Source organism: Toxotes jaculatrix, chromosome 8 (assembly GCF_017976425.1).
Source record: "Toxotes jaculatrix isolate fToxJac2 chromosome 8, fToxJac2.pri, whole genome shotgun sequence".
NCBI lineage: Eukaryota > Metazoa > Chordata > Actinopteri > Toxotidae > Toxotes > Toxotes jaculatrix.
This window is the reverse complement of record NC_054401.1, coordinates 9,307,164-9,332,765: the sequence shown is the minus strand read 5'-3', so window position 1 is coordinate 9,332,765 and position 25,602 is coordinate 9,307,164. Positions and strand designations below refer to the sequence as shown.

The window sequence follows — 25,602 nt, the reverse complement described above, 5'->3', positions numbered from 1 at the left end:
AATTTTTTATATAATTTTAGAGTAGCAAACTGCTTTAGCTCTTTCAAACTAGAGGAGATCATTTTTTTAAACAAGCTGAAGAAGTTTGCAGGACTCAATCTTATGTATAGTATGTAAAATAAAACACGACCAAAACAGCCATTTCTTGCATAATGAATATTTTTATTTTTGACTTTAAGTACATTGTGCCACCTGATGTACTTTTGCTTAAGTAGAATTTTGAATGCATGATTTTTACTCATACTAATGATTTTTTTAAAAAAATATTATGGTATTACTACTTAATGTGTCAAGGAAACCAGTGAATTAGACAATATCACATACTTATTTTTACACATTTAGAACAATTTTAGAGCCTTATGAAAAAAAATCTTTTACACATATTTCTAAAGAGCAATAGCTTAGAACAGAAAAAAACACTTTAACACTTGAGTAGCATTTCCCTGAAGCACTGAAGTTTTTCTTTAAGTCCCAACTCTGACATTCAGTTGTTACTTTTGTTTATAAAGACCTTCTGCTGCAGATGGGAACTGAGTCGATGTGACAGTTGGATGAGGATGAGATGTGGGTAGGTGATCAGCTCTGACACTGCTCGGATCTGAAAACAGAGCACAAAGACAAACTCGCACAAAAATCTCCCATCCTCCAGTCCCTTTTATTCTTCCTTAAACACAAACACAGACAACCCACGCAGCAACAACACACGGGCAAAGGAGCGCTGCCTGTCAGCGCATGGCGTGATATTATGCCACAGTGTCAGAGTGATGTTCAGGCCAGCGTGATTGGTGAGTGTGAGAAGAATGTGAGGGGCAGATGAGTGACAGTGCAAAGACACACACACATACGGTTCAACATTTAAAGGCACACACAGGTGATGCAAGGCTTTTTGCTTACCGCTCCAGTTCCTTATAGACATCATCCTCTCCTCTTGGCTTCAGATCCTGGCATAAAGATGAAAAGGGGGAAGGGAGGCAGGGGACGAGTGGGACAGTGAAGAGGAGGATAAAGAGAGAGATGCATGGTACTGAAGCCAGATTTATGTCCCTCTAGTGTGTAATGAGATTGATTTGTTAATACCACTAATGTACGGGTGACAGTTGATAGGCAATGGGTTTATCTGAGAGAGGGCTGACAGATTGGAGGAGAAGACTGCAAGTGTGAAGGAAGACATATCTGCTGACAGCTTAGGGAGGGCCCAATAGAAGGAATGAGAGTCTGTATGCATTGGTGGCTGTGTGTATCACAACTCCTCACACACACATGCACCACGCCTCTGTGTGTGCGCAGGGGACCGCACAATAACTCACCATGTAGACTGAGCCCTGAGGAGGCGTCTGTTGGGAGGGGGGAGAACGGAGAAAACAGGTTTAATGAACAACAAGTGACTGAGAAGGAGTGGAAATAAGAGGAAAAACAGAAACTGGAGGAAACCAAAAATTAAAGAGTGTATAATAGGGACAAGATAGAACAGACGAGGGGAGGGTGAGGGGAAAAAAAGGAAAGAGTGCTAAATTCAAGAGGGAGGTGTAAGAGAGGGAAAGATGAGGATGGAAATTCACCAGACAATATTTAGATATTGAAAATGTCTGAATTCATCACCTGTCTGATGTCCTCAGGATTCTCATAGATGTTCTCTGCTTCACTCGATTGGATAGACAGAGACTGCTCAATACCTGAGTACAGAGAGATAGTTACCAATGCAGTCTCATGCACACTCTCAACTGCACAGGGAGGGAGGAGGTGGGGGCAGATTCATTACAACAACCCCAGAGGATGTCACGGCCCACATCACTCTGTGGAAGTCAACAGGGGCCGAAGATGGACTGAACACGGAAAGCTGTCAAAAAAGAAAACGCCAGAGGACTCACCACGATCAGAAATGTGTTTCTGTCTCCATAGCAACACACCAACAGCCGCAGCAACCAGGGGCACCAGGAGTAATAAAGCAGAGAGGGAAGGGAGCAGGGAGGTGGCGGTGACACTGACACTCTCTACAAAAGGAAAACAAAAAGCATGAATATTTTCAAGAACAGAGCTAATGTAAAACTCATTGAGCTATGGGTGTGTGTGCTTGAATGACATGAAGGCTGTCCGAAGAAGTTATTGCTGTTTTCTCCAGTTTGCTCTTTTGTTCATGTCAAGAGGTGGAAACCTTTTCTTTCGGTAAACACTTCAAGCTAAATTTTAAGACAAGTTGCAGTTAAGAGTCCCTCAACATGTTACATGCATTTGCATCATGCTGCTGTCAGTCACAGATTGGAAGAAGGCGAGGAAATCCAGGCTCTGTCAGACAGAGTGAGTAGTCCGTACGACAGCTCGGTAGACATCGATCTGACAGACCCTCAGTGTGGACAGTAAAAGCTGTCAATTTGAAATGTGGACAAGAGGAAGAAAAGCAGCAGCATCAAAAAGACCAGATTCTGTCAGACCAGTACACAAAGCCACAGCAGATGTCACTTCCATACAAAGTAGGTTGATCTAAGTTTTTGCGCATTCTAATTTTTCTCTGTTCCATTATATAAATATGTATGTACTGTACATAAAGTCAGGAGAGACTTTTCTCTGCACTCCCTTGGAATCTAATCCTAGCAACAAACTGCCTCCAGTGAAACTGACAGAAAATGTAAATAGCAGTCTTTCAGCCAAACCCTGTCAATGCAGCACTGGACAACAAGTGGATGGGAAGTGCAGGCGTGATCATCACAAACATTACATAAGCAAACTATTAGTTCACTGTAGTACTATTCAAATTTTGTGGGAAGAGCACAAGCTTGTGATCAGACTCGTCAGGTTTGTTTGCATAATGAGGATGACATCAGTCTTGCAAAACACAGCCACAGGGCGACGTGGGAAACAGGAGGGAGGTGCTTGTTTCCACAGAGACTGCCATAATTTAATGTACCTGAACAAGTGTTCTGTCGCTGTCTGCTCTCTGCTCATGCAGCACAAAGCTGTCAAACCTGTCAGACATCTTTGGATTACAAAGGAGAAGCCTAACAAACTTTTTTGTTTGTTAGGCTTCTCCTTTGTAACAAAACAGACTTTTTATGCAGTCATCATCATTTCTAAACAATTCATACAGTGTTCTCAGTGTTCAGTGTTCGAGTTCTTGCAGCATTTGAGGTTGTCTGATGGACAGAAACCCAGCAAAAGTAAAGTCCACTCATACATTTCATCAACTTTCCACAAATTTTGTTTGTAAAAGGACTGGCCCTAGGGCCTCACCTTAGCCCTGGTGTCACAGCTTTTAGTCAGCTTCAAAATAATCTATCATTATGTGCTGTGTGAGGCATAATTGATTAGTGAGTATGTGTAGAGGTTGCTAATGGAATATTGCGGTGTGTGTTGACCCCAAGACTGACCTGCACTGTTCTCCATGCCAGCTTTAGCACATGAATTATGGTAATTGAGTGCAGTGAAGTGAAGCATAAATGCCCCCCAGTTTCTAACTTCCGCATCTCATCTTTCTCTCAGTCTGTCTCACCCCACCTTCCTCTCATCTTTGCCTACCTCGCCTTTTCCTCCTTTGGCACTTCCTCCCCACCTATTCCATCTTAAATGAGGTTGGGGGTGATATGTATCAGTACGATTGTAGAGGAGGGTGGCTGTTAAGAGGCAGACCAAAAGAACTGCGAGAATGCTTTGCAAGTGATGGGCCAGCTCAGGATAGCAAACGATTGCAGAACATCCCTGACATTTGAAGTATTTGTGTGCTGCAGAACAAAATGATTGCTTCAATTTTGCATTCTCTGAACTGTGCCACCAACGAAAGGAATTCTATTATGCTGTGTTGTTTTAACTTCCGCTACTGGTACTATATTTTGAGATTTGGCTTAAAACACATGATACATTCCCCAAATTATCTATATGGCTTGTTGTATCGTTTGTTATTTGGTTATTTCCAGTGAACTAAAAAGTTGTTTTAGTTCTCTCTTAGAGCTTCCCTGTGCAAAATCCCACTCTTTCTGGATGCTTCCTTGACATCCAGAATAACTATTTATAAACCTTTAACTGTCACTGCTTGTTGTCAAACTATTCATTATTAACTCTGAATTTTTGCGCCATCTTGCACTATTGCAGTGTTTGTGCAACCTGTCACTTTTTAACAGTGTAAATGTAGGTCACCCAGCACTCACACGATTTGAACTTATCACTCTAATCCAACCTTTCCAATCAGACAAAATCTTGCTGGCTCTTTCCCTCTCTCTCTTTGTCTTTATCACCCTCTTTCTCTTTCCTCCACGCCCATTACTCTTATAGCTGTACCGTCAGCGTGCATCATGATGAGCTCCGAGCCCCTCAGCCCTAGTGATACATTGGGGTACAGAGAGTGAACTCATCTCTGCTAAGGGATCCATTCAACTGTCACATCCTCCTGTGCTCCCCCACAGCCACCAATACAATGAGCCTGAATAATTTAGTTTTGTAGGAAAAGATGTCCTAAGGTTCTGTCTTCTTATATCCGCATTTCAGTTGGGCAAGTGTGATGAGAAAAACAATAGCATTTGTGTTTTATATTTTATAGCAGAGTTTTAGAACAGTGGTGCTTTTTATGAAAAAATGGAACATAAATGGATGGGATGGGAAGGATGCTATCTGCAAATCACAACTTCTTGTTATACAGAAGTCTTGACCTGTGACCTCTTTAATTACAGTTAGGAAGTATAACGTGGTATCTGTCAAGAGCTTTCTCCTCTGTAAACCATGGGATTTGTGAATTGACCTACTGTTGGCTTGAATAATTCAAAGTAAACTTTAAGTGTTGAAGTAATTTTAGTAGCTAAATACATGAATGCTCACTTTTAACATATATATAAGAGAAGAAACTTGCTATGCTGTAGAAGCTGATGTTACACTTTATATGGTGTAATCATGGGTGCAAGCTAACTGTGTGTCATCACCCACAGATGTAGGTGGAAGGCTGGTGCAGATCCAGGGAAGATCGACAAGGCTCTCAGGTTTGTGAACAGTGTTATGGCCGCATATGGTGAGTTCACTGTTGAAAATAGTAAGGTTTGACACTCACCCACATTTCCACAAAGGGAAATGACGAAGGGAAATTTTTAAACTCTCGGAGTCAGTTAACGTTCTTTGTTAACTAAAGTTCTTTTTTTCGTTTGTTTTTTAACACTTGTGGCCATAACACTGTTTAGCCTTTGGCTATGCTGTTCTTTGTCTCTTGCACCTCTCCCATTTCCACAGTCTTATTATATCCAGCTCTATATATTTACATTTTTTAAGTAGTTACATAATTCATCAATTAGTTAAGTTCTTTTACACGCCTTTCTGGTGGTGTTGTTGGATAATACAAATGTTTAAATTTATATACCACTGAGTTGACAGGAATGTGCCTCCTGCTAGTAATGCAATATACTGTTGATGAAGAAAATCAGAAAACAGACATGTCTTTGTGATACCATACCATCCCTCCCATCTTCAGGGGGCAGTGTGACAGCTTGTGTTGCCCAGATGGTCTGTCCATTTTTCAGTTTTAAGGTGCAGGTGTAGTTCCCAGCTGTGTCAGAGGTGATGGGTAAGGGCACAGTGATGGTGATGGTGCCAGGGCTGCTGCTTGACATGCGCAGCCTGCGGCTCTTATTCTGGTATTTCCAAATGGCACTTTGGACATGGGACCGCTCGGAGTACTGGCAACTCAGCTCCAGCTTCGAGGGTGAATGGTTGGTTTTAACTGTGGACGTGATGCAGAGTAGTGAGGGGGAGGGGAGAGGAAAGTGGGATCATAAGGGAGGGGAAATGTTAAAGATGAAGAAATAAAGAGAAACAGAAGGAAGGACAGACAGGAGGGAAGAGAAATGTGTGAGACAAGATGGGAAAGTGAGTTAAAGGGTAGTGTGTGAATATAGAAAAGGCCAAGGACAGATAGAGAGTAATGGGGTAAAGGGAAAGGGATATGAAAAACAAAGAACAATTCAGAGAGGGGTCAAAATAATATATATTCATTAAAGTGATTTGCTGCTAATGCATTGGTTGACTGTGACTGATGTTTAGTGTCTCATCAAACTGAAATGAGAATCCATCTGGGTGTAATCAAGCTCCACAGACTCACACACACATACGCATAAAAACACACACACTTCAGCCTTGATTAGTGTGATCAGTGTGGGCCACCTACAGCCTTGGTGGGAGGGCAGCAGGTATAATCATACATAATGATACTTATAATGAGGTGGGGTAAAAATATATGCGTCACATGATTGGTGTGTGGGTGGATGTGTATGTGTGTATGTGTATGAGGAATGCGGATGTGTGAAGCCGGGTGACAGTGACAGTGACAGATCGGCTGGTCACGTCTGGGCAGCTGTGATGGATGCCAGTGGGACTGTGATTAGTAAAGCCTTCCAAGGCCGCCATGACAGGGCATTGTATGTGTATAAGTGTGTGTTGGGTTTTGTGTGTGTGGGTGCAAAGGTGTTCTGCATGTTTCTGCAAAGGGTGAAACCTCCCCAAGGCTCACTCATAAAAATCAACAGGTGCTCTGCTCATTTATTTTCTCTTTAAATGTATGAGTCGAGCAAATGTTCCTTTTCATGAGCAATATTGTAAATGTATTCATTTAATAATGTGACATTTTACCAGTGGCTGTAGGAAATACTCTTTTTGTTATCCTGCACAAGTTAGAGTGGGTAATCTGTGAGAATATGCACTGGCAGCTGGTAAGAATTCAGTGTCTTGCTCAAGGACACAGCAAATAATTCCCAAAATGCCTTTAGAAACATGAGTCCTCTGGTAACAGGAAAGTCTCTCTTTTCATTGTGCCACCCTTTGTCCCCGTGCTTATTGCGCAAATGACTTTTATGCCGTTTAAAGGAGCTGTATGGCATTTTGGAAATATGTGTTTTTTTCTTTCTTGTGAAGAGTACGATGAGATCAGTGCCCCTCTCATGTCTGTGCACAATGTACTGACCTAGAACCAGAAGGCAATAGCTTAGTTTTGCATATAATCACAAGTGTAAGGAGGAAACAGGTAGCCTGACTTTCTCTAATTTAAAAATGTTCACTTGTTTAACTGGAATAAATAGTCATGAACATACATGTAAAAGCATTAAGCTGGAGTTTTAAGGGTGTTGACTCCGGTTACAGCCCAAGTTATGTGCTGTAACCATATTTTGGTGAACAATCAGCCAAAGTGGTACACAGAGGAGCAACATTCAACACTAACTGCTGTTAAATACAAAATACAACTCCAACACAAAAGCCAGGTTAGCCTTTCCCACCTGTTTTTAGTCTTTATGCTATTCTGGCTCCCTGGCTCTCCATACCAAAAGCACAGACATGACAGTGATATCGATCTTCTCATCTAACTCTCAGCAAGAACATGAATAAGCATATGTTAAGTATTACTTCAAATCTACTACAGACAAGTGACAAATCTATCCACCTCCTACTCCCTTTCTGTCTCCTCCTCCTGACCCTGGTGGCTACCTTTCAGCACGCTGAGAAGGGTCCTCTGGCTGTAGGCATTGTCATTTAGGAACACTTCACAAATGTAGAGGCCGCCATCTTTGATCCCAGGTGTGAGTAGAAAGGAGAAGCTCCCAGCCTCTGCATTGTAGGGTCGGCCAGCAAGCTGGAGCTTCTTGCTCTGAGTAGTCACCAAGGTGGAACCCCTCCAGCGATCATACTGGTGCACAAGCTTCACATGTTTCTTGTTGTCTGGGGATCCCCAGTACAGCATGACATAGTCCCCCTGGACACCAGGACAGGTCAAGGTGAAGGATGTCTGAGCCAGTGTAGCAGTGGCGATCATGGGGTCTGCAGGCAAGGAGGGAAGATGAACCAGAATGGTGAGACAGAGAATAACTGAGGAAGCGGCGTGCAGAAACAGACACGAAGACACAGCTGTGCAAGAAGACATAATGACAGGGAATTCAGAATAAGAAGAGGGTGAATGAAAAGTGAAGACAGAGCGTAAACAGAATAGTAAGAGAGTAGGGAAACGAAGATAGGGGGAAAATTTTCTACGACAATAGGGATTAGGTTCTCATATGCTGAGAGTTACTTCTTCACTTGGTCTTGCAATCTGCTCCGCCTGATTAGCAAACTGCTGACACAAGACTTTGAGACTGCTTGTGTTACAAAGTCACTCACCATGTGTTATATTGGTGAATGAGGCCACTTTGTCAACTGCGGAGAGAAGGAAAGCAAGAAGATGTGAAAAAAGCAAAAAGCAAATAATGAATAATACATAAATGTAGCAACTATAATATTCACAGGAGGGCTGGCTGAATTTTAGTGCAGATCTACAGTAGACTTTTGAATCTCGAAACTGGTCTATAAAAGTAAATACTTTGAAGAACTGTAGCTACAGGATGCTTAAATAAATAATGCTGCTGCTGGAGTTTTACTGATGCCCACTCACACCATCAACAAAAGCAACAACAAATGTATTCCAGTCCACGATGCGTCTACATTTCTCTTATTCTAGAAAGTCTCACCATGAACAATCACGTTCACACGGAAGGGGCAAAGAATGCTGCTACTGTTGTCATAAGGGTGAACTGTACAGACATAGGTTCCATTGTCGCTGGTCTGGACCTGTGGCAGCTTAGCCACTGTGGTGTCTTTTGTAATTTTCTCGCTCTTCATGGAAATGCCATCAGGTGCTACCCAGTTGATTTTGACAAAATCAGGATTAACACTGGCAATCAGCCGCAGGGTGCTGTGCTGAGGCATGGTTGGAGCAGGGAGGACGGTGACTGGAGATGAGGGAGCACACAGAAAATCAGTGGTGGGAGAAGAAGACAAACCTTTTAATGCCAGGATGTAAAATAGAAAAGCAGCAGATTCTCATATTGGAGATGCTAGACCCAGAGAATGGCAGGATGTTTTTGCTTTCAAAATGACCATCAATCTCACAAGTAACCTACTGGTTTTTCTACCTGTAAGGACAGCTAAGAGGATAATCCTCGTCTTCAGTTGCTTCTCTTGTTGCTTTATCAAACATGAGTAGAGACCGCTGTCCTCCTTATTTGGGGCAAAGGACAGGGAGAAAACCCCGGTGTCTTGAAAGTTAGGGTCAGTCAATCTCATGGATGCCTTCGAGGCACCACCGGAGAACTCTTTTCCTTCACTAGCTGAGAGAACCAGTTTCCAGTCATTCTTGTCATGTGATTTTACCATCCAGTTAATGGCCACAGCACCCCTCACTGTTGTATCAGTACAGACCAAGGTGGTGGACATTCCCTCTCTAGCCACCACAACATTGTCCCAGCCTGAGGGAGAGAGGACAAAAGGTTAAGAATTATAAAAAGTGAATTATTCAGGTGAGTCTTGAAGAATATCTTAAAATTCTGAAGTTTAAAAGCACCTTTGTCTGTTTCTTTTATCTTGTTCTAAACCTACAGGTTAAGTACAGGTTCATGTTTTCAAATCTGTCTTAAAACAATACTCGTACACCCATATGTATATTGAAAGACTTATCGGTCATTGTAATGGCTCCTCACAGTTATACAAAGAGGTCTCTTCTTTAAGCAATTTCAATGTAAATGATGTGAGACCAAATCCACAGTCCTATTTCTATGTAAAAATGTCTTCTAGAGTTCAGCTGAAGCTAATATGTGGATTTAGCATTCTGAGTCAGTTTAATCAAATTGGTATCTTCAAGAGTCTCTTTAGTGCTAAATTCCCTCTTTTTATTTCCCTGGACAGCATTTTCTTGCTGAGTTGCATGGGATGGATAGAAACAAAAAGAGGGAAATTTGTACAAAGAAGGCTGTGACTGTGGAAGATAACCACCTGATTAATCTAACAAAGACTACTAAAACATCACATTAACTTCAAATGCATTTAAAATTTATTTTTAGACGAAAGTGCTGGGTATTTTATCTTACATTGAAATCACTTTAGGAAAGGGATCTCTTTACAGCCCGCATGTGAGGAACAACAGAAAAACAAAAATTACAAATTGTATTTGGGCTTCTCCTTAGCTTGATGCAACATAACTACGCTTTTTTAATACTGACCCCCTAGGATAAACTCTGTTCATGCATGACCCATCATTTGTTTCAAAGAAACAGGTTCATTCATGTTTGCAGTCTAAAAGCGATATTAGGTGTGAAATGCAGACCCATTTCCCCAGCGAGAGATGTAAAAAATATATTTCTAAAAACCACAGAAAATATTTCATACCTGTTAAGTGGGAGGGATATGCCGCAAATGAAGAAACAAGAATAAAGGTGAGAAAACCAGAATCCATCACACATTTAAATCAAAGAAGAGAAACGCTTTCACTGCACCAGCTGTTTCTCCAACACGGCGACCTTTCAAAGTACGCTCCAGAACACCAAGTATTCTTTGCCTTCCTGTGCTATTACTGGTATCTCTGACTGAATGTTAACAAGTTTGCTGCACATCTTTCAGCCCAACAGGATGTGGCACAACCAACACTGGGATAATCAACAGGAAAGGACTGTCGTTTTTTTTTTTTGTCATATGTGTGTGTATGAGGCTGATAAACTACATACACAGGCATTACCATAACCTTCACACCATAAAACTGATCTACAATGTTATACAACATTTTGGAGTCGAACTTCTGGGCAATTAGTTACAGCACTTCTGACCCTAACATTTAGTTTGACAAAAGGATTGAGCATGTACTGTGTGTGTGTGTGTGTGTGTGTGAAATAGAGAAAACGATAAGAATAGCAGAAAGCAAGGGATTGAGGGAGATGAAAAAGCGAGAAATAAAGAGTTGGGTTAGTGTGGGTGCACAGTAACCCCCAGGCTACTTGTCTTTACATCCCATAAATGTCTTTAATTAAGCTAAAGGTATTATCAGCTCCTCTGAACACTATTACAGATTTTTCCATAATTACCATTGGGTGAATGGGGGCGGTGAGGAAAGACAGCGAGAGAGAGAGAGAGAGAGAGAGAGAGAGAGAGAGAGGGAGGGAGAGAAAGTAGATATATATTGTGGGTGTCTAATGACAGGGAAAGAGGAAAAAAACTGAGAGCAGCAAGAGGGAGAAATGTGGAGGGAGAGGTGCTCAGACAGAATGAGAAAACCCAGGGAGAGGAGAAGTGTGAGAGAGTGTTGCAGGGGAACTGAGACAGTGTGACTTCAAAGAAGCGTGTGGCTGGTGACACAGAGCACGGTGCTGATCCTGCGGCCCCTCCTCTATGGGTAAATAATCACCATAAGCCTTGGCTCTGTCTAATGAATCCACTGCCAATGAGCTAATATCTGTTAACTATGTGCTTCATTATCACTGACACAGACCCCCCGAGAGCATGAGGATGGAGGACGGGATGAATAGCAGTAAGGAGTGAAGGACGAGTGGACAAAGGAAATCGAATGACATGGGAAGAGGCAGAGAGGGAGGGAAGAAGAAATGAGGAAAGGGAAGTGTAAATGAAGGGAAAGTGTAAGGGATGTGAGATAGTAAAAAAAAGAGGTGAGGTACTGTAGAAGTAAAGTGGGTGGTAGCTGGAAAGTGGTAGGTGTGAAGGTCGATTTGGTATGGGTATGAAAAATGGATGAGTATGTGAGGGAAAAGGAATAAAATCCTCTATTTGTTGGCCACTTTCTTTAAAGCTCCTTATTCTAGCATGAATCCATACGATTTAGTAGTATGGCAGTGTTGGCATGGGTGGTCCCTGCACACCTTCTCTGACTGTGCTGGTCCTCAGACATTCAGCTACAGGGCCACAAAGTGGCAGCAAATTAAAATACGGCAAATCAAAGTACTGATGTCATATAAAACCAGCAGCTGCTTTGTTTGCATGGCAGATGCTCTCATAGTCTCTGGATTTACAGTGGGGAAAGAGTGGAAAGAAAATGAAACCCTGCTGTCTCTTTGAAGACGTATTTCCGTTGTTAATTTGTTTTTCTGCTGTGCAGAACACTGTTTGACCTCTGATCATTATCAGTGCCTTCAGAATTTGCACCTCAGGACTACAGTCTGGAAATAGGGTGAAAGAGGGTGACACTGGAGGGGAATTTGGAAATGGAACAGAACGGAAGGAACTGAGCAGCACAGTTTAAACTGTGGGACTTATGGAGATGCAATTACATTGGCTGTAAAACACTTGGGTATAGGGATTAGACCTAAACCAGATAATGCCTTCGCTATGCTAGTGTGCACCCAGCTTCAGAGGAAAATAGGGCAAAATGAATTGGAAGTTATTCTGTGGAAGTAAAAAAAAAAATCTAATCAACAGAGAGTCTGCAAATAGATACACGAGAGGCTGTTTCCTCTTGATTTGATTTTGCTGACTGCCGCTAGATTTGTATTTTGCCGTTCATTAATGAATGTTTATTGATTTTGGCATCTGCTGTTGTGGAGTTTATATGAGCTAATCTCAAGTCTGTGTGCACAACCGAACAGCAGAGGGCGTAAGAATCATCTGTTTCCACGTAGCCTACTTCACTACATCAGAAGTGTCTGGAGTTGGATAAGTTGAGTAATAACTTAATGCTTTTTTTTTTCTTAAAGTTGAATCCCAATTTTTCTATTTACAAAATTCCAGGTAATTTCACTTTAGACATGGCAGCGAATTGTTCAAGACGACCTTAAGGTGTTACTGGCTGCTGGTTTACGGGAGATCATACCTCTCCGCTCTTCGAAAAGCATAACTGGGTTATTAAGGTATTTTCCTAGACATGAATCATGCTTTTGTATTATTTGAGTTTCCTGGTCATGACACAGATTCTGTCGTCAGAGTGAAACCTGCCACGCTCCTTAGATGCACCTTCTTTATTTTCTGAGGAAAACCGCTCTCAACAAGTTGCTCCCAGCGGCCCCGGGGCTGTGACGCCCCCTCTGCCTGATGACATCACCCAGCCAGTCACACACTGTCGAACCGCCGCGCGCTCACACACTCAGAGGAACTAGTTACCGGAGCAGGGCGAGCGCAGCAGCACCTGATCACAGCGCGAGCACCAGCTGGGAGGGAAACATTCACCTGTACGCCGCGAGGACGAATTCGCAAGGATTTTTTCATTAATTTTTACCACACACCGTCTTAAAGGCGCAGTGAGGGACACTTTAAACAAGAATCTCTGTCGGACCCCTGCTTTGTCCTGCAGCCAAACAAGTTTCTTTTTTCTTTTTTTCTTTCTTTTTTGAGTGAGCTTTTAAGCAGAAACGGACCCGCATCTGAAGGTGTCGTTTCTGTCTTTCGTTTATTTCGGAGAGACTGCGTGCCTGGTTCCTTAAAGAGGACCGTAATCAACCATGGCGAGACGTGACACCCGAAATTGGCATGACTGCACAAAAATGATCGGACTGCTCTGCCTGGTCGCTTGGTCGATACTTACAGAACACGGTAAGAAATTATCACATTTTAAAAAAACCCAAACAAACAAAAAACTTCAAGCTCTTTGCCAGTGGCACGTTTTCCTTCCATTTTCTCTCAGAGCTTTAATATTTAAATTTGTCTCTTCATTAATTCTGACTACCACCTGTCAGGGCGGTGACAATCGAGCAGAAAATCCAGCAGGTGATTTCCTCTGCTTGCTGTAACTATACTTGTGACTTTTTTCAGATATAACATTTTCGAAGAGTTTTGTCGATATTGATGTAAAATTAGGTGGTTTAATTTGTTTCCGCTGTCTTTCACCTTATTGTTTCGGTTAAGAACCAGCTGGTTTCCACCCAAGTTTCGGTCGGTGACTCAACGCCATATTTACCCTTCTAAAGGTGTGGCTCTGTGGAGCTAGGTGTTTTTCGCAGGTGCCTGTCACTGGCCTTTATATCGGTGTCCTCTTGACTTTAAACTGAGTCCCCGTTCTAGTCAGTCCTCGGTACTCTTTCCCCTAAAGCCACTCTTCTCCTCCTCAACGTCCCCCTTATCCTTTTCTTCCCTCTGTCCGCACATCATCCTTTATTAGTTACAGTTCAGTTGAGCAAAATGGGTCTGGAAACAGCTCTTAATGTACACAGGCAGTTACGAGAGGGGGAAGGTGGACTGAAACTAAACCATTTGCTCTGAACACAAATCGTGTAACCTGTGCTGCTCTCATCTTTACAAACTTCTGTACAGTTTTCATTCAGTGAACCACTCCCGTGTAGGCCTTTACTGTAAATCAGTAGCTATTACTTTACACAAGGTAACATTCCACCCATGAGTCCTTGGCAACCGGTTTATACAGGTTAATTATTTAGGTGTTTGGGTTCAGGTTGCCTACAGGTACTCCTGCAGCAGTGAGTAAGCTCAGAAATGACAAGAAAACATTCCTGGCATGCAGTTCATATTAACATATGAATGTGTGTGGCATGAAACCAGTTCAACAGTTTCTCTGCTGCTTCCGTGCTAGGCCAGCTATTTGTTTTGTGCTGTAATTGGGGCAACAATGTAGGACTAGATCTAACATCCTGGCACAGCTGCAGCAGGCCATACATTTTCAGTAATGTGCTGTAATGTAAGTCGATTGTGGTGTTGTTTTAATCACGACTCATAAGCACAGTCACTCTTTTGACTTATTCATACAGTGGACCTTTTTTGTCCAATTTCATTTTACTGAACATGAAGTGCTCTTAAGGGAGGGAGAAAAGTGGGGGGGAAACAAAACAAAAGGTTTTACATATTTATGAGTGAGGGGGAAAAAAACGCAAGGCTTAACCAGTACAAGCAAAAACACTGCTTTTTAGTTTGCTTTCATTTAACTCTTTTTTTTTTTCTCAAAGTGAACCTCTGGCCTGCTTTTGAGTAATAGTTAAGCTATGTAACTTAAGCTGCAACTCCTGCTGGAATGAAACTTTTCACTTGTCTACTTTGCATTTTTAGTTTCCCATTTCCACATCCATCGTTGACAGCACCCACTTACCTCCACCTTCCATCCTGATTCAGGGAGTGAGAGAAGTGATCTATTTCTCTTTTTTCAGTTTAATATGCCCTAGCTTTAATCTAAAAAAAAGTCAACATTGAGTTGGGTGGGTTTTTAATTAGGGTTGATTTCTGTAGTTACACACATACACACACACATATATAATTTAATAGAAGATGGCAGGTGGGGGTCTAGTGTAAGCTCTGAAATTACACTATAATACCAACCTCCCACCCCCCCCATGTCAAGGTTGTGAGGAACCATGGATGTGGGTCAGAAAGGCTTGGCCCATTACCATGGAGATGTTTTTATTGGAAGAAGGGTGGGCTTATGTGAGGGGGAGTTTGGGTGGGGGGTATGAGGCTATTGCAGCATTGTCTTTATGGCTGAGTAAGCCGTGTGCATGCAGGGGGTGACTGGCTGGCTGGCTAGCTGCCTGAGAAACTGGTGGGCATGCAGGGTCAGGGTCCGGGGGGAGGAGGATGCTTCCTTTTCTGCTCACAAATAAACCAGTGTTTTTCTTTGTTTACCTGAAAGCTTCCAGTATAGCTACTTTGGATGCAATGCAACTCTTGATGGCTCTCTTGAGTTTTGAGGAAACAGGTGGCTTTTCTGCAGCCTGCTGCATTACATAAGGTTGTGGCTGAGTTTCAGGATTGGCTGGAAAACTAAACGGCAGCAACTGATTAAGACAGGCGACGCCCCACCTCCCCTCTTTCCCATCCACCACTTGAAACCTCCCTCTCTCCCGCCAACCCTCGCTCCCTCCCCCACCTCTGCTGTTGAGTACATACAGGGGCCTTGTTCTCGTCTTTTTATTTTCCGCTATCTTTCATTTGCTTCTGTCCAGTGCTTTTGTTTGAGTGACGTAGTCATTGGGTTATTCAAATGGCCTCCCTCCCCCATCTCCCAGCCTTGGTTTGGACTCAAGGCCATGCTGCTTATGACAGGAACAGCATGCAGACAGACAGGAAAATAAACCACATCTGAACTCACCATCGTCTGTCACCATGGCTGTAGGATTTCTTGTCAGCCAGAGCTGTATGGGCCCTGATGAAATGGTGCATTGTGCATCTTGCATGGTTATACCCAGCTATTGTTGTAATGATTTGTGAAATGCTGGAAAATTTCCAGTATTTTCACAACTCCCTGCCATTCTACAAACAAACACACAAACACACATTCAGACTATTAGCTCTCACTATTTCCCTACACATGGAGATATCCTGTGAGAACAGTGTAGTTCTGCCAAGCCTGGGACCATTCATCATTACAACAGAGAAAGAGCATAACACTCTATTAAGAAAAATGTAATTGATGAATGATGAGAGGGCTTTTTTTTCTTCCTTAATAAAAGAAGGAAAAAGTAAGTCCTTAGTATCTCGTTAGTCCCTGTGGAGCGAAGGGTTTCGGTCTTGGTTTGGTTTTTGTGTTAATGACTGTCGCGGTTAGATCCTGTCATTATGTAAATGAGCTGTCCTCGCCCCTTTGCACCGGTCCTGTAAATGTCAGAAGGATTTTGAAAAGGTCAGGTGTGTGTGTCTATGTGTGTAAGAAAGTCTCGTTCTGCTTTTGATATGCACTAGTACTTACTTACACACACTTACCAATGGGCCGTCCTGTTTAAATGACACATCAATAACCTCCTCCTCCCCCTTATGATCACCATTAAGAGTTCGTTGATTCAGACATAAAAGTATGCTTGAATTTACGGCTTAATGGAGATGTGAGTGATACCAACCCAGCGTGTGTGTGTGTCTGTGTCTACATGGACGCTGTGTAGCAAGTGTGGCCCCATTAATTTTGAATAACTAAACTGTAGAATGACTGAAGCAAATATTTGGCATTTCACCAAATGAGCCTAATGATTTAGACAGCTTTCTATTATTACTTGTTATTTCACCAGGTATGCAATTGGGAAAATAGTGATTTCAGCTCAGTGGCAATATTTAATGGGTGCCTAGAAATGAAGTACCTCTTATTCAACAATAAAGTAGCAATGGATGGAAAGCTTTTTAATAGATGTACTGAAAACATTTTAGGAGGAGGCACTTTTCATTTATAAAAAAACCTTTTATGTCGAATGTATATTGATTTAAAATAATGTTGATCCTTAACATCTTATAGGGTTTGAGATATACCGATATTGTGATAAATGAATTTCGTTGAAATTACTTTGCTCTGTGGCTCATTTCATTACCAATAACTGGAAACACAAAGGATCCATCAGGTTCATTGTTGACTTGGCAAATATTATTAGATAGGGCGGGTGGGTCTGAGGAGAGGAGTTTGATGAGCATGAGTTACGGCATCTGCCTGCATTTTAGGCTGCCGTACTGGACCACAAACACAACTGACTACACTCACATACACACAAACAAACAGCTCGTGATGTATCAGGGCAGTGACCTGAGGTTGCGCCATAAGTCAAATGACATTCCAGTAATGGGGAGGAGCCGCATGATGGTGCATGTGTGTGTTGTCACTTCCTTCAGGAAGTGGTGTGTGTCATCCTCATCAGCAACCCTGTTATCTTCCAGAGACATCAGATCTGAGGAAAACCTTTTTTTAATCGCTTCCTGCTCATTTAACTGACTCTTTAAAGATGCTTTTCCTGCAACTTGTAAGTAATGATAGTGGCTTTCCTGTAATAAGAGAACCAAAGTCAGTAGCTCTGTGATGGATCCATCCCCATGTCGGAAGTCTCTCCTACTGCCCTCCGCCTACAAGTACATGCTGGGTGGATGGCGGCCTGTGTTAAGATCACACTGAGAGCCCCCCACAGGGATGTTTGTGTTAAGCTCCCAGGGTTACCAGACTGCTGGAGTCAGTCCCATCTGATCCAAAAGAATATGAGCTAAAATCCTCTTGTTAGAAGGAATGCCAAACGTAATTAATATGAATAAGGCAGCCGAGGGGTTTCCAAAAACACAACAGCGCTGGGGTCGCTGATGTTCTTGGCGGAGGTGTTGGGTTAAACTGTTATCTACATCAAATCTGTGTGCATTAGCTCGCACACTTATTTGAGTTCACTACCAGAGACCATATCATAATGTTCTCTAACCACCCACATGTTTGTAGATAATGGAGATTTTTAAGACGGTTCTATTTGCTAGAGTTGCATGCCAGCAGTTTATCTCGAATAAAAATGCTAAAAGGCGTGCGGCTTACTTTATTTTTCAGTTACACACACATTTCTACACCATTAGTCAAGATACCTTTTGCCAAATCTGCATTTCCCTATGTTTAACAAACCCCAGATGGAATTTAGGGAGATGCAGGTCAGAGCCATTCCAGCTCAGCCGATGTGGAGAATGAGCGGTAATTCCAATTGAAGATCCATTGAAAGGCAGCCAAACTCTTTAAAATAAAATCCCCTTAATTAACTAGACTTGGTAGATGGGTGTCTCTGCGACCCCCGCTGCAGTAAAACCACTGAGGAGGAGCCGTGAAGGAGGAGCAGAGGGGTGAGTGGGGGCTGAGGATGTCGACATTTTCAAATTCCACACCGTAACGTCTTGGCAGGGGGCATGAAGGAGGATTTTTCAAAAAAACTGAGGGAGTGAAACCAGGAAGGCCAAGAATTATCAGCTCATTTGTAATTTAGTTGCACCTCCCTCCCCTCTTCTTTTTTCTCTTTTACAGCATGAGACACATATTTAACAGCCAAAGAGCTTTCCACTGTGGACAGTAAAGGACTGCTTGCACTAACCTTTCTCTTTTTATTATAGTTACCTGACCTGTACCCTCCCTCTGACATATTTCTTCTCTTTCTTCTGTCTTTGTCACATTCTTTTATTTCTGAAATCCTCCTCATTGTGCACTCAGCAGATCTCTGTGCAACTAAGCACTAAGGCCCTTGACTGTGTCCTCTTCAGTGTGTCCCTACATAGACACACACATACACATGCACACAGCTGCTCATTAGCAGTCACCTTAATGTGTCTAAATGTAGTTTGCGAGGTGGAAGGTGGTTTGCGTTATTGATCCAGTATTGAATGGTGGATGATGCAGTGCCCTTATGTGATATTGAAAACATTTAGGGCTTGCTCTGTCGGCATGACAGCACCATGAAGCATCTCTCTGTCCCCTCCTCCTCTGCTAATCCTGCCATGTGTCCTCTCTGCTGCCAGTTTGTGAGATGTTGCGCCGGTTTTGTTCCTTACCGTAACCTCTGTCGCTTTTCACGCATTTTGTTCCTTTTTTTTATCAACATGTGTTACCAGCAACATTACAGCAACATTTTGTTACCTATCTGCACACCTTTGCTCCTGTGTTAATACACACGCAGAAATAGATGTGCTGCATCTTCATCGCGTCTGACTTTGACAAGGTCATGTCAAATTCACACTTTTCATGGGCAGTGGACAGCTGGCTACAGGAGGAAATTGAATTTGGTGTGACAGGGCCTTGTCAGGACTCTGGAGTCGTGCTCCTCAAAAACCTTCTTCACACCGACTGCTTTCAGTTCATCCAGCTTTCCTTGTGGTCCCAGGAAATTAATCTGAGGAGGAGGGTAAAATTACGTACTGTAATATAAAGAAAAATATAGTACTCTTACACAGATATCATCTCAGAAATATGAGATAGGAAAGCGAATATGCCGTCGCTGAGATAATGCACAACAGGTTTATTTTTCATGAAAGCATGTGGAGAGTGTTCTTGTGTTTCACGAGACAAGCTGTGCTGTTGTGATCCTACAACTCTATCTTGCCACTGATATCAGCGCTCTCTATTGTTTCACTTGTTGGTTTAAAAATGCGCAGCCATGCTACGCTGATAAACAAGCAGCACAGTCGTCATTAGTCCCCAGAGCCTTGAAATGGCAGGGGCTTATAAATCCTCTCCTGAAACAAACAGCACATTAAGGTCAAATGGAGGCAGCAGGTTTATTCAGTTATCAGCTCAGTGTTTTGTCAACAGGGTGTGCCAGGGTTTGTTTGGTGTGGCTCCTCAGGGAGAGCAGGTCCTCCTTCGTTGGAGCAATTTGTCTCATTCATTTGCTGAACTGATTGCCTGCTCTCTAATCGGCCACTTGCTCCCCTCTGCCCTGTCACATTTGTGCCTTTACTTTCACTTTTCCATCTTGATTCATTCTTCCTCTGCCCTCTCTGTCTTTCTCTGTTTATGTTTTTTTCCTAATGCTCCAACTTCCTCTTCTCTGTAATTTGGTCCATCTGTTCAGTACACTGCTGTCTCTTACTGTATGTCTTTTTCTCCTCTCATCTTGTTCTTTGTTCTCCTTCGCTCTGTTCTTAGTCATCAATCCCTCGTTCCTGCTTCTGTAATTGGAATGTCTGTTGCTTTCCTCTATCCTCTTACTCTCTCTTTCCCGTTAATCTCCTCCCCTCTCTTTTTCTCCCTCAGCTTTCTTCCTCTCTCTGTCCCACTGTCCAATTCCCCAGTTGTCTCTTCCACCTATGTCAGCCTCAGAGTTCGTCTTAAAGCCGATCCAAACTGCCTTTGCTACTTTCCTTCTCATTTGCTCCCTCTGTCTCTCGCTCTACTTTTCTCTCATACCTCCTTAACAGCCCCTGGCCTCCCTACAGACATTTGTTTTGCAGGCATCTGTACCTTCCTGCCTCCCCTAACGAGGTCTTCTGTTTCTTTTTTCTTCCACACATCAATCACTCTCTCTTTCTCTCTCACACTCTTGTCCACATCTCCCTCTTTCTCTTCTAATGGCCAAGAACACCTCCCACTCTGCCCTGGTGGGCATTTTTTGAAGGTTAAGTTGCTGTGACACTATTACAGTGTTTCACCCTACCGCACCCTACCCCTCACCCCTTATCTCACTCTCCTCTCCCTCTGTCTCCCCCACCCAGGACGCAGAATGACACACATCACTGCCACCTCCTTACACGCAACCACAAACACACATGCAGAGCACAAATGGTACATATGTTGTCTTGGGCTGATTTGGTGGTTGATTAAGTTGATTACTGTGTCGAGGACAGGGAAGGGGACGTGACAGAACAAAGTCAAGTAAGCGAGTGAGCTGAGGTAAGGGAGGGAGGGTAAGACAGAGGAAATGGAAACAGATGCAGGGATTTTATTTCATGTTCAGCAGAGCTAACCTGTCGTGCAGTGCTGGGATCAGGCTGACAATGTCCACTCCCCTGCTGTTAGATGCTGTCACACGCTCATCTCCCCCGCAGGCACTGACTAGGCCAGTAATACAGCTTGACTCATCTAACAAGAATCTCACACTGAAGTTGAAATGGGATTACATTTGAAGAGTTAATTCCCAGCATACAGTGTAATACAGTCCAATACTGAAAATGAAGCTTCGTGAAGCTTAATGCTAATTTCTTGGTGAGATTGTGTAACACAAGGAGATATATATAGATATAGATATAGATATAGATATATAGATATAATCACTATAAATCTACATCTGATCCATCTTGCTTCTTAATCACCTAACTGGGAAGAACTCAGTAACTTTTAAAAAACAACCACACATGTAAGAGCAGTCCTTCTGCAATGCAGACTGAAAGCATCTGCAAATGTTGTCAGTGTCTTACAGCTAACTTTTTGTACTTTAACCCTTTTCAAATACAGAAGAGCTAAAACAATTATTGGTTTAATCAATTAGTCAGTTAACAGAAATTTAAGCAACTCTTTTGATAATTAAAATAAAAATAAAAAAGAGTTAATAGTTAACTTAAATGTGATTATGTTCTGCTTTTGTGTCTTTTTAGATCATTGTGAATTAAATATCTTTGGGTTATGGACTGTTAATCTGGCAAAACAAACAGAATTGCGCTGGAAATTGGGATGTATATATATGTCCCTTGTTTTCAGATAGTGCCCATATGTTATATTTGCACAAGAAGAATTTGGCATTCAACAGCAGCAACCTTGAGTTGTTGTTTTTAGTCCAGGCAGTCAGCTGGCTGCTGCTAGACATAATGATGCACTTGGTGTTATCGAAAACAGAGACACTATTGTTCTCAGCCCAAGCTTAGAGACCCTCCTCCTCCTTCTTTCCCCCAGAGTCTTCCCCCTCCCTTCCCCCTAATCCAGGTGAGCCAAAGGAGACCATTGAAAAGGCCATCTATTGTCCCCCCCTTCCCTTTCCTCTTCTCTCTCTACACCACACCTGTATCAATGGACAGACCTGCCTTTGACTAGTGGCCCTGGAGGGAAAGTGGCCCTGTAACAAGAGATGATTGGTTAGTTTCTCTTGAAATGGAAGCTGATGGAGAATCTTTTTTGTTACGTGGATGAACCGCTGTGGTGCATTTTTAACCATTTTTATTTGTACACAAGGCCTTGATACGCTTCTCAAAGGGCATTTGTGTGCAGAAAGTCAGATATTTGCCATTTCCTATGTGATACGCATGTTCATGCTGTGCATGTATCATACACTCGCTTGTTACTTGGCTGCTTGCTTTTGGCTTTCTATCTTGGCCTCTTTAGGAAGAGCCAGAAGGGAGGGGAGGGGAGGGGATGAGAGAGGAAAGGGAAAGAGACAGAAAGAGCCGGACAGAGTATCTTCTCTGCTGACTAGTCCTTGCCACTGAAGCCCTCTGGGTGTGTGCTCGCTCCCTCAGGTTGCTGGGGGCCATCTCCTGAATCCTCCTTGTTTTTTAAAAGCTTTTAAAGGAAACACTTTAACCGTTTACTTCTGTCCTTTTCTTCCCTTCCCACTTTCCTCTTCTCACAACAAGCTTGCGGCTGGTTCGTGCACCAGTGATTCATGAATTTATCTGTGGCACGGCACAGTCATGCGGGGTGCACACATGAGTGTGTGTGTCGAGTGTGTGCAGGGTCTGAGCAACAGAAGAAAGCAGCATGCTGGGGGGGGGAAAGGTAGAGAGGGAGAAGTAGAGAGGAAATGTGCTGTGATGCCAGCTTTGATTAGAGCAGTAGCACACGCCGTTTAAACACACATTTAAATAGACACAGCCTCAGGAAGATGAAGTGTGTGTGTGTGTGTGTGTGTGTGTGTGTGTGGGTGGGGGTGGGTGGGTGGAGGTGGGGGTGAGGTGAGGAAGAGGATGTGGTTCCTCTGCTTGTGTAAACTAATGCAAGTGCTCTCAATTGTTCTGGTTTTAAATAGGAGTCCCTCAGGCTCCACCTTCCAACTTTCCCTTGTTCATTTGTTTACTTCTTTTTCTCTCTCCTTTTACTCCACTGTCTTCCTCTCCATTTAGTTCCTTACTTTTGACACAGAATTGCTTTATCTGGCATAGATTATTGATATCCTCCACAGATGTTTTTATTCTGTCCTTCCCCTCTGCATCCTTTTACAAGACTCCCTCTCTTGTGTCCACTCATTTGGCTGTCATCCCTGTGCCGGTCAGATCCCTTCCTCTCCTCCAATTTATCTCTCCCCCTCATTCCTTGCCAATGACTCTTTTTTTCCCTCTCTCTCCCCCCTCATCACCTCAGCCCATTGTGAGTTTGCTCCCTGCCACTCGAATCTCTGCCGGCCCCTCCATGCGTCACTTTCCTTTTTCCTCTGGAAACCTAACTTGGCCTGCTTGGTTCTTTCCCTCCTCCCCCTGCTTGTTGCTCCTCCTCCCTTCTTTCTGTTGTTTATTTACATAGAGAGAGATGGTGGTAGGGCTGTCAGGATAGATTGATGGATGGCGAGAGGCCATGGGTGAGGGGTTCTGGGCGTTTGATGGACGCTCCTGTCAGTCAGGATACTACTTAAAGAATTGGCTGGTTTGCTTGCTGTAAAAAGGTCGTTCTGTGGAAGACTTGCTGGCAATATTAAGATACTCACCACGGAGTTCTCATTCTTCTCACAGCTGGTGTCCTTTTGGTATCCATAGATCTAACCTTATTTCCATAATGCAGCCTTAAAGGTCTTAACGAGCTAAAAGTAAACCATTCTTTAGACGTGTATTGACATTTTAGAACATACAACCTCTCCATCGACAGAGACACTCTGCCACACCGCATATCTGCCCTTTAAAAAGCTCGACCCTGGTAGATGACATAATTACGCGGTGTCAACATGTGACGAGCTTAGCTTAGCTGCATTAGAAGAATTAATATGCACAGCGTAGGAGGGAGCCTGTCCATGATCTTCTAATACTTATAGCCACTCAATGCCCTCCGCTCATCTTGGGAAGCCATCACACTCTGCATTAAGTTATCTCAGAAGCCATCAAAGCTAATGTTCAACTGCCTTTTTTTTCCCCCCAGTAGTTGGTTTTAAGGCTCGTATAATCTCCATCGGTACTGCATTCATTTGTCAAGTATAATGAATGCACTCGAGTTTTTACTTGGCCATTTAATGCTGACACTGGGGTTAATTGGCCTTAAAAGAATCAGATACTGGCTATGATATCATAGTTAGGCCAGTCTGATTACATATTTAATACATAATTCAATACTAAAATGGAAGTCCTAAACCTAAACTGATTTTAATGTTAGACTTTAATAGAATTATAGCTAAATATATATTATATACATTACTTATTATTATTGTCTTGTGTGAATGAATATCCATTGTATTGTATGTAAATTGGTTGATTATACACTTATTTATGATTAAACACTTATATAGTGCCAGATTATTTACAAAGCTTGCCATTTCAGTTTAAAATACATTTGCCTCGTACTATTACTGTATATGAGTTAATAGTTACAGTGAAAAGAGTGGAGTTAATTCCAGCAGTGTAGCTGCCAACTGTGCTATATATCATAACACCAAGTGCAGGTCAGCGCAGTGAGTCTGTAGCCTGAGATGTTACAGAACGTACAGCTTGAAATATTACAGCAGTACTCTGGCTGAGATGATAAATTGTCAAAAGAAATTAAGTTTAACTTAAGTGTGGTTTGACTTTGCCTCTGCATTTTTCACATCTCAATATGAGCAAGTAAACACTGGATGCTCTTGTAATCTTCTGCAAAGCAATGGCATTGCACACTTTCTCTCAGTCTGTTTTCTCTCTGTCATGCGCTAAGGTGTACGAGACTTGTGCCATATCCGTATAAACAGTCTGTGTCAGAAATGTCTAGAGCTGAAATTATTAGTTGATTTCAGGGTAAAGTGCCAAACATTTCCTAGTTCCATTTTCTCATTTGTGATAATTTGTTGCTTTTCTGTGTCTTATGTGATAGTAAATTGAATGTCTTTGGGCCTTGAACTGTTGATACAACACAACAATGAATAAAAAACAACTCTTTAGCCTTTAGGAAATTGTAATGGACATTTTTTCACATTTTTGTGGCGGTCGTGTAGACTGAACATTGAATCACTTGATAGAGAAAGTAATCGTCAAATTAAGTGAAAATGAGAATAATTATTCATTGCAGCCCTAGAAATATAATTATTTTCATAATGAAAGTATGCAAATTGCATAAATGGGGTACCCAACCTAATGCTGATAGGGTCATATGCGCTAAAAACATCATATATGTCCTGTTCAAGTAAAAGGATGCTTGGAGGACTTCCTGATGAATTGGAGGCATTGGTCGATCTAGCACAAAATCATTAGATCACCTAACAGTTGACAAACCCCATTTGCTCTGAGTCTGTAATGGCAGGAACAACATGAGAAAAGGGGCTGCAGAGATCATCTGAATGGCATGCAGTGTGATGAACAAGAGGAAAAGGCGAGTGCAGGCCATGCTGTTAGAGGTAAATGTATGTTGGCAGTAGCTTAAGGGAGGAAAAGAGTGAGAGTGCAATGGTGAGAGGAGAGAGAAGCCCGTTACTGAACCATCAGTGGCTGTAATGAGACACAGGTGCAGCCCATGGAACTGCATTCTCTATCAGAGAGGAAGATTGGAAGGCTGGAAAGTAGTCAAAGATACTGTAGAGCTACAAGACAGGAGACTCAATG

General features: G+C 42.5%; 2 protein-coding genes across 5 annotated transcripts in view; one reads left to right on the top strand and one right to left on the bottom strand.

The window, feature by feature from the left end:
• Positions 1-150: 150 nt before the first annotated feature.
• g6fl (g6f-like) lies at positions 151-10,280 on the bottom strand. 2 transcript variants are annotated; one of them, XM_041044230.1, is made up of 11 exons: positions 10,150-10,280; positions 8,901-9,233; positions 8,457-8,717; positions 8,110-8,145; positions 7,444-7,773; positions 5,423-5,689; positions 1,869-1,991; positions 1,600-1,673; positions 1,308-1,334; positions 895-941; positions 151-598 (listed from the first exon to the last, which is right to left on the bottom strand). In XM_041044230.1, the coding sequence occupies exons 1-11, from the start codon at positions 10,214-10,216 to the stop codon at positions 577-579; spliced, it is 1,587 nt and encodes a 528-aa protein (XP_040900164.1). In that variant the 5' UTR covers positions 10,217-10,280; the 3' UTR covers positions 151-576. The 2 variants fall into 2 exon arrangements, with proteins under 2 accessions (XP_040900164.1, XP_040900165.1); XM_041044231.1 differs by lacking the exons at positions 8,110-8,145; positions 8,457-8,717.
• A 2,555-nt stretch (positions 10,281-12,835) lies between these two features.
• The window catches only part of LOC121185797 (nectin-2-like), a 75,096-nt gene continuing 62,329 nt past the window's right edge, over positions 12,836-25,602 (top strand). For 2 of the 3 annotated variants that reach the window (XM_041044228.1, XM_041044227.1), the window contains exon 1: positions 12,838-13,290. In XM_041044228.1, coding sequence (XP_040900162.1) covers positions 13,200-13,290 — 91 coding nt within the window. In that variant the 5' untranslated portion in view covers positions 12,838-13,199. Of the gene's footprint in view, positions 13,291-25,602 lie in introns of all 3 variants that reach the window. The other variant, XM_041044226.1, reaches the window with a different exon arrangement.

Coding starts and splice junctions, on each gene's coding strand:
- g6fl (XM_041044230.1), bottom strand. CDS start 10,216: ATGGATTCTGGTTTTCTCACCTTTATTCTTGTTTCTTCATTTGCGGCA. Junction 9,234..10,149: donor ATATCCCTCCCACTTAACAG/GTATGAAATATT, acceptor TCTCTCCCTCAG/GCTGGGACAATGTTGTGGTG. Junction 5,690..7,443: donor CCTTCTCAGCGTGCTGAAAG/GTAGCCACCAGG, acceptor TCACGTCCACAG/TTAAAACCAACCATTCACCC.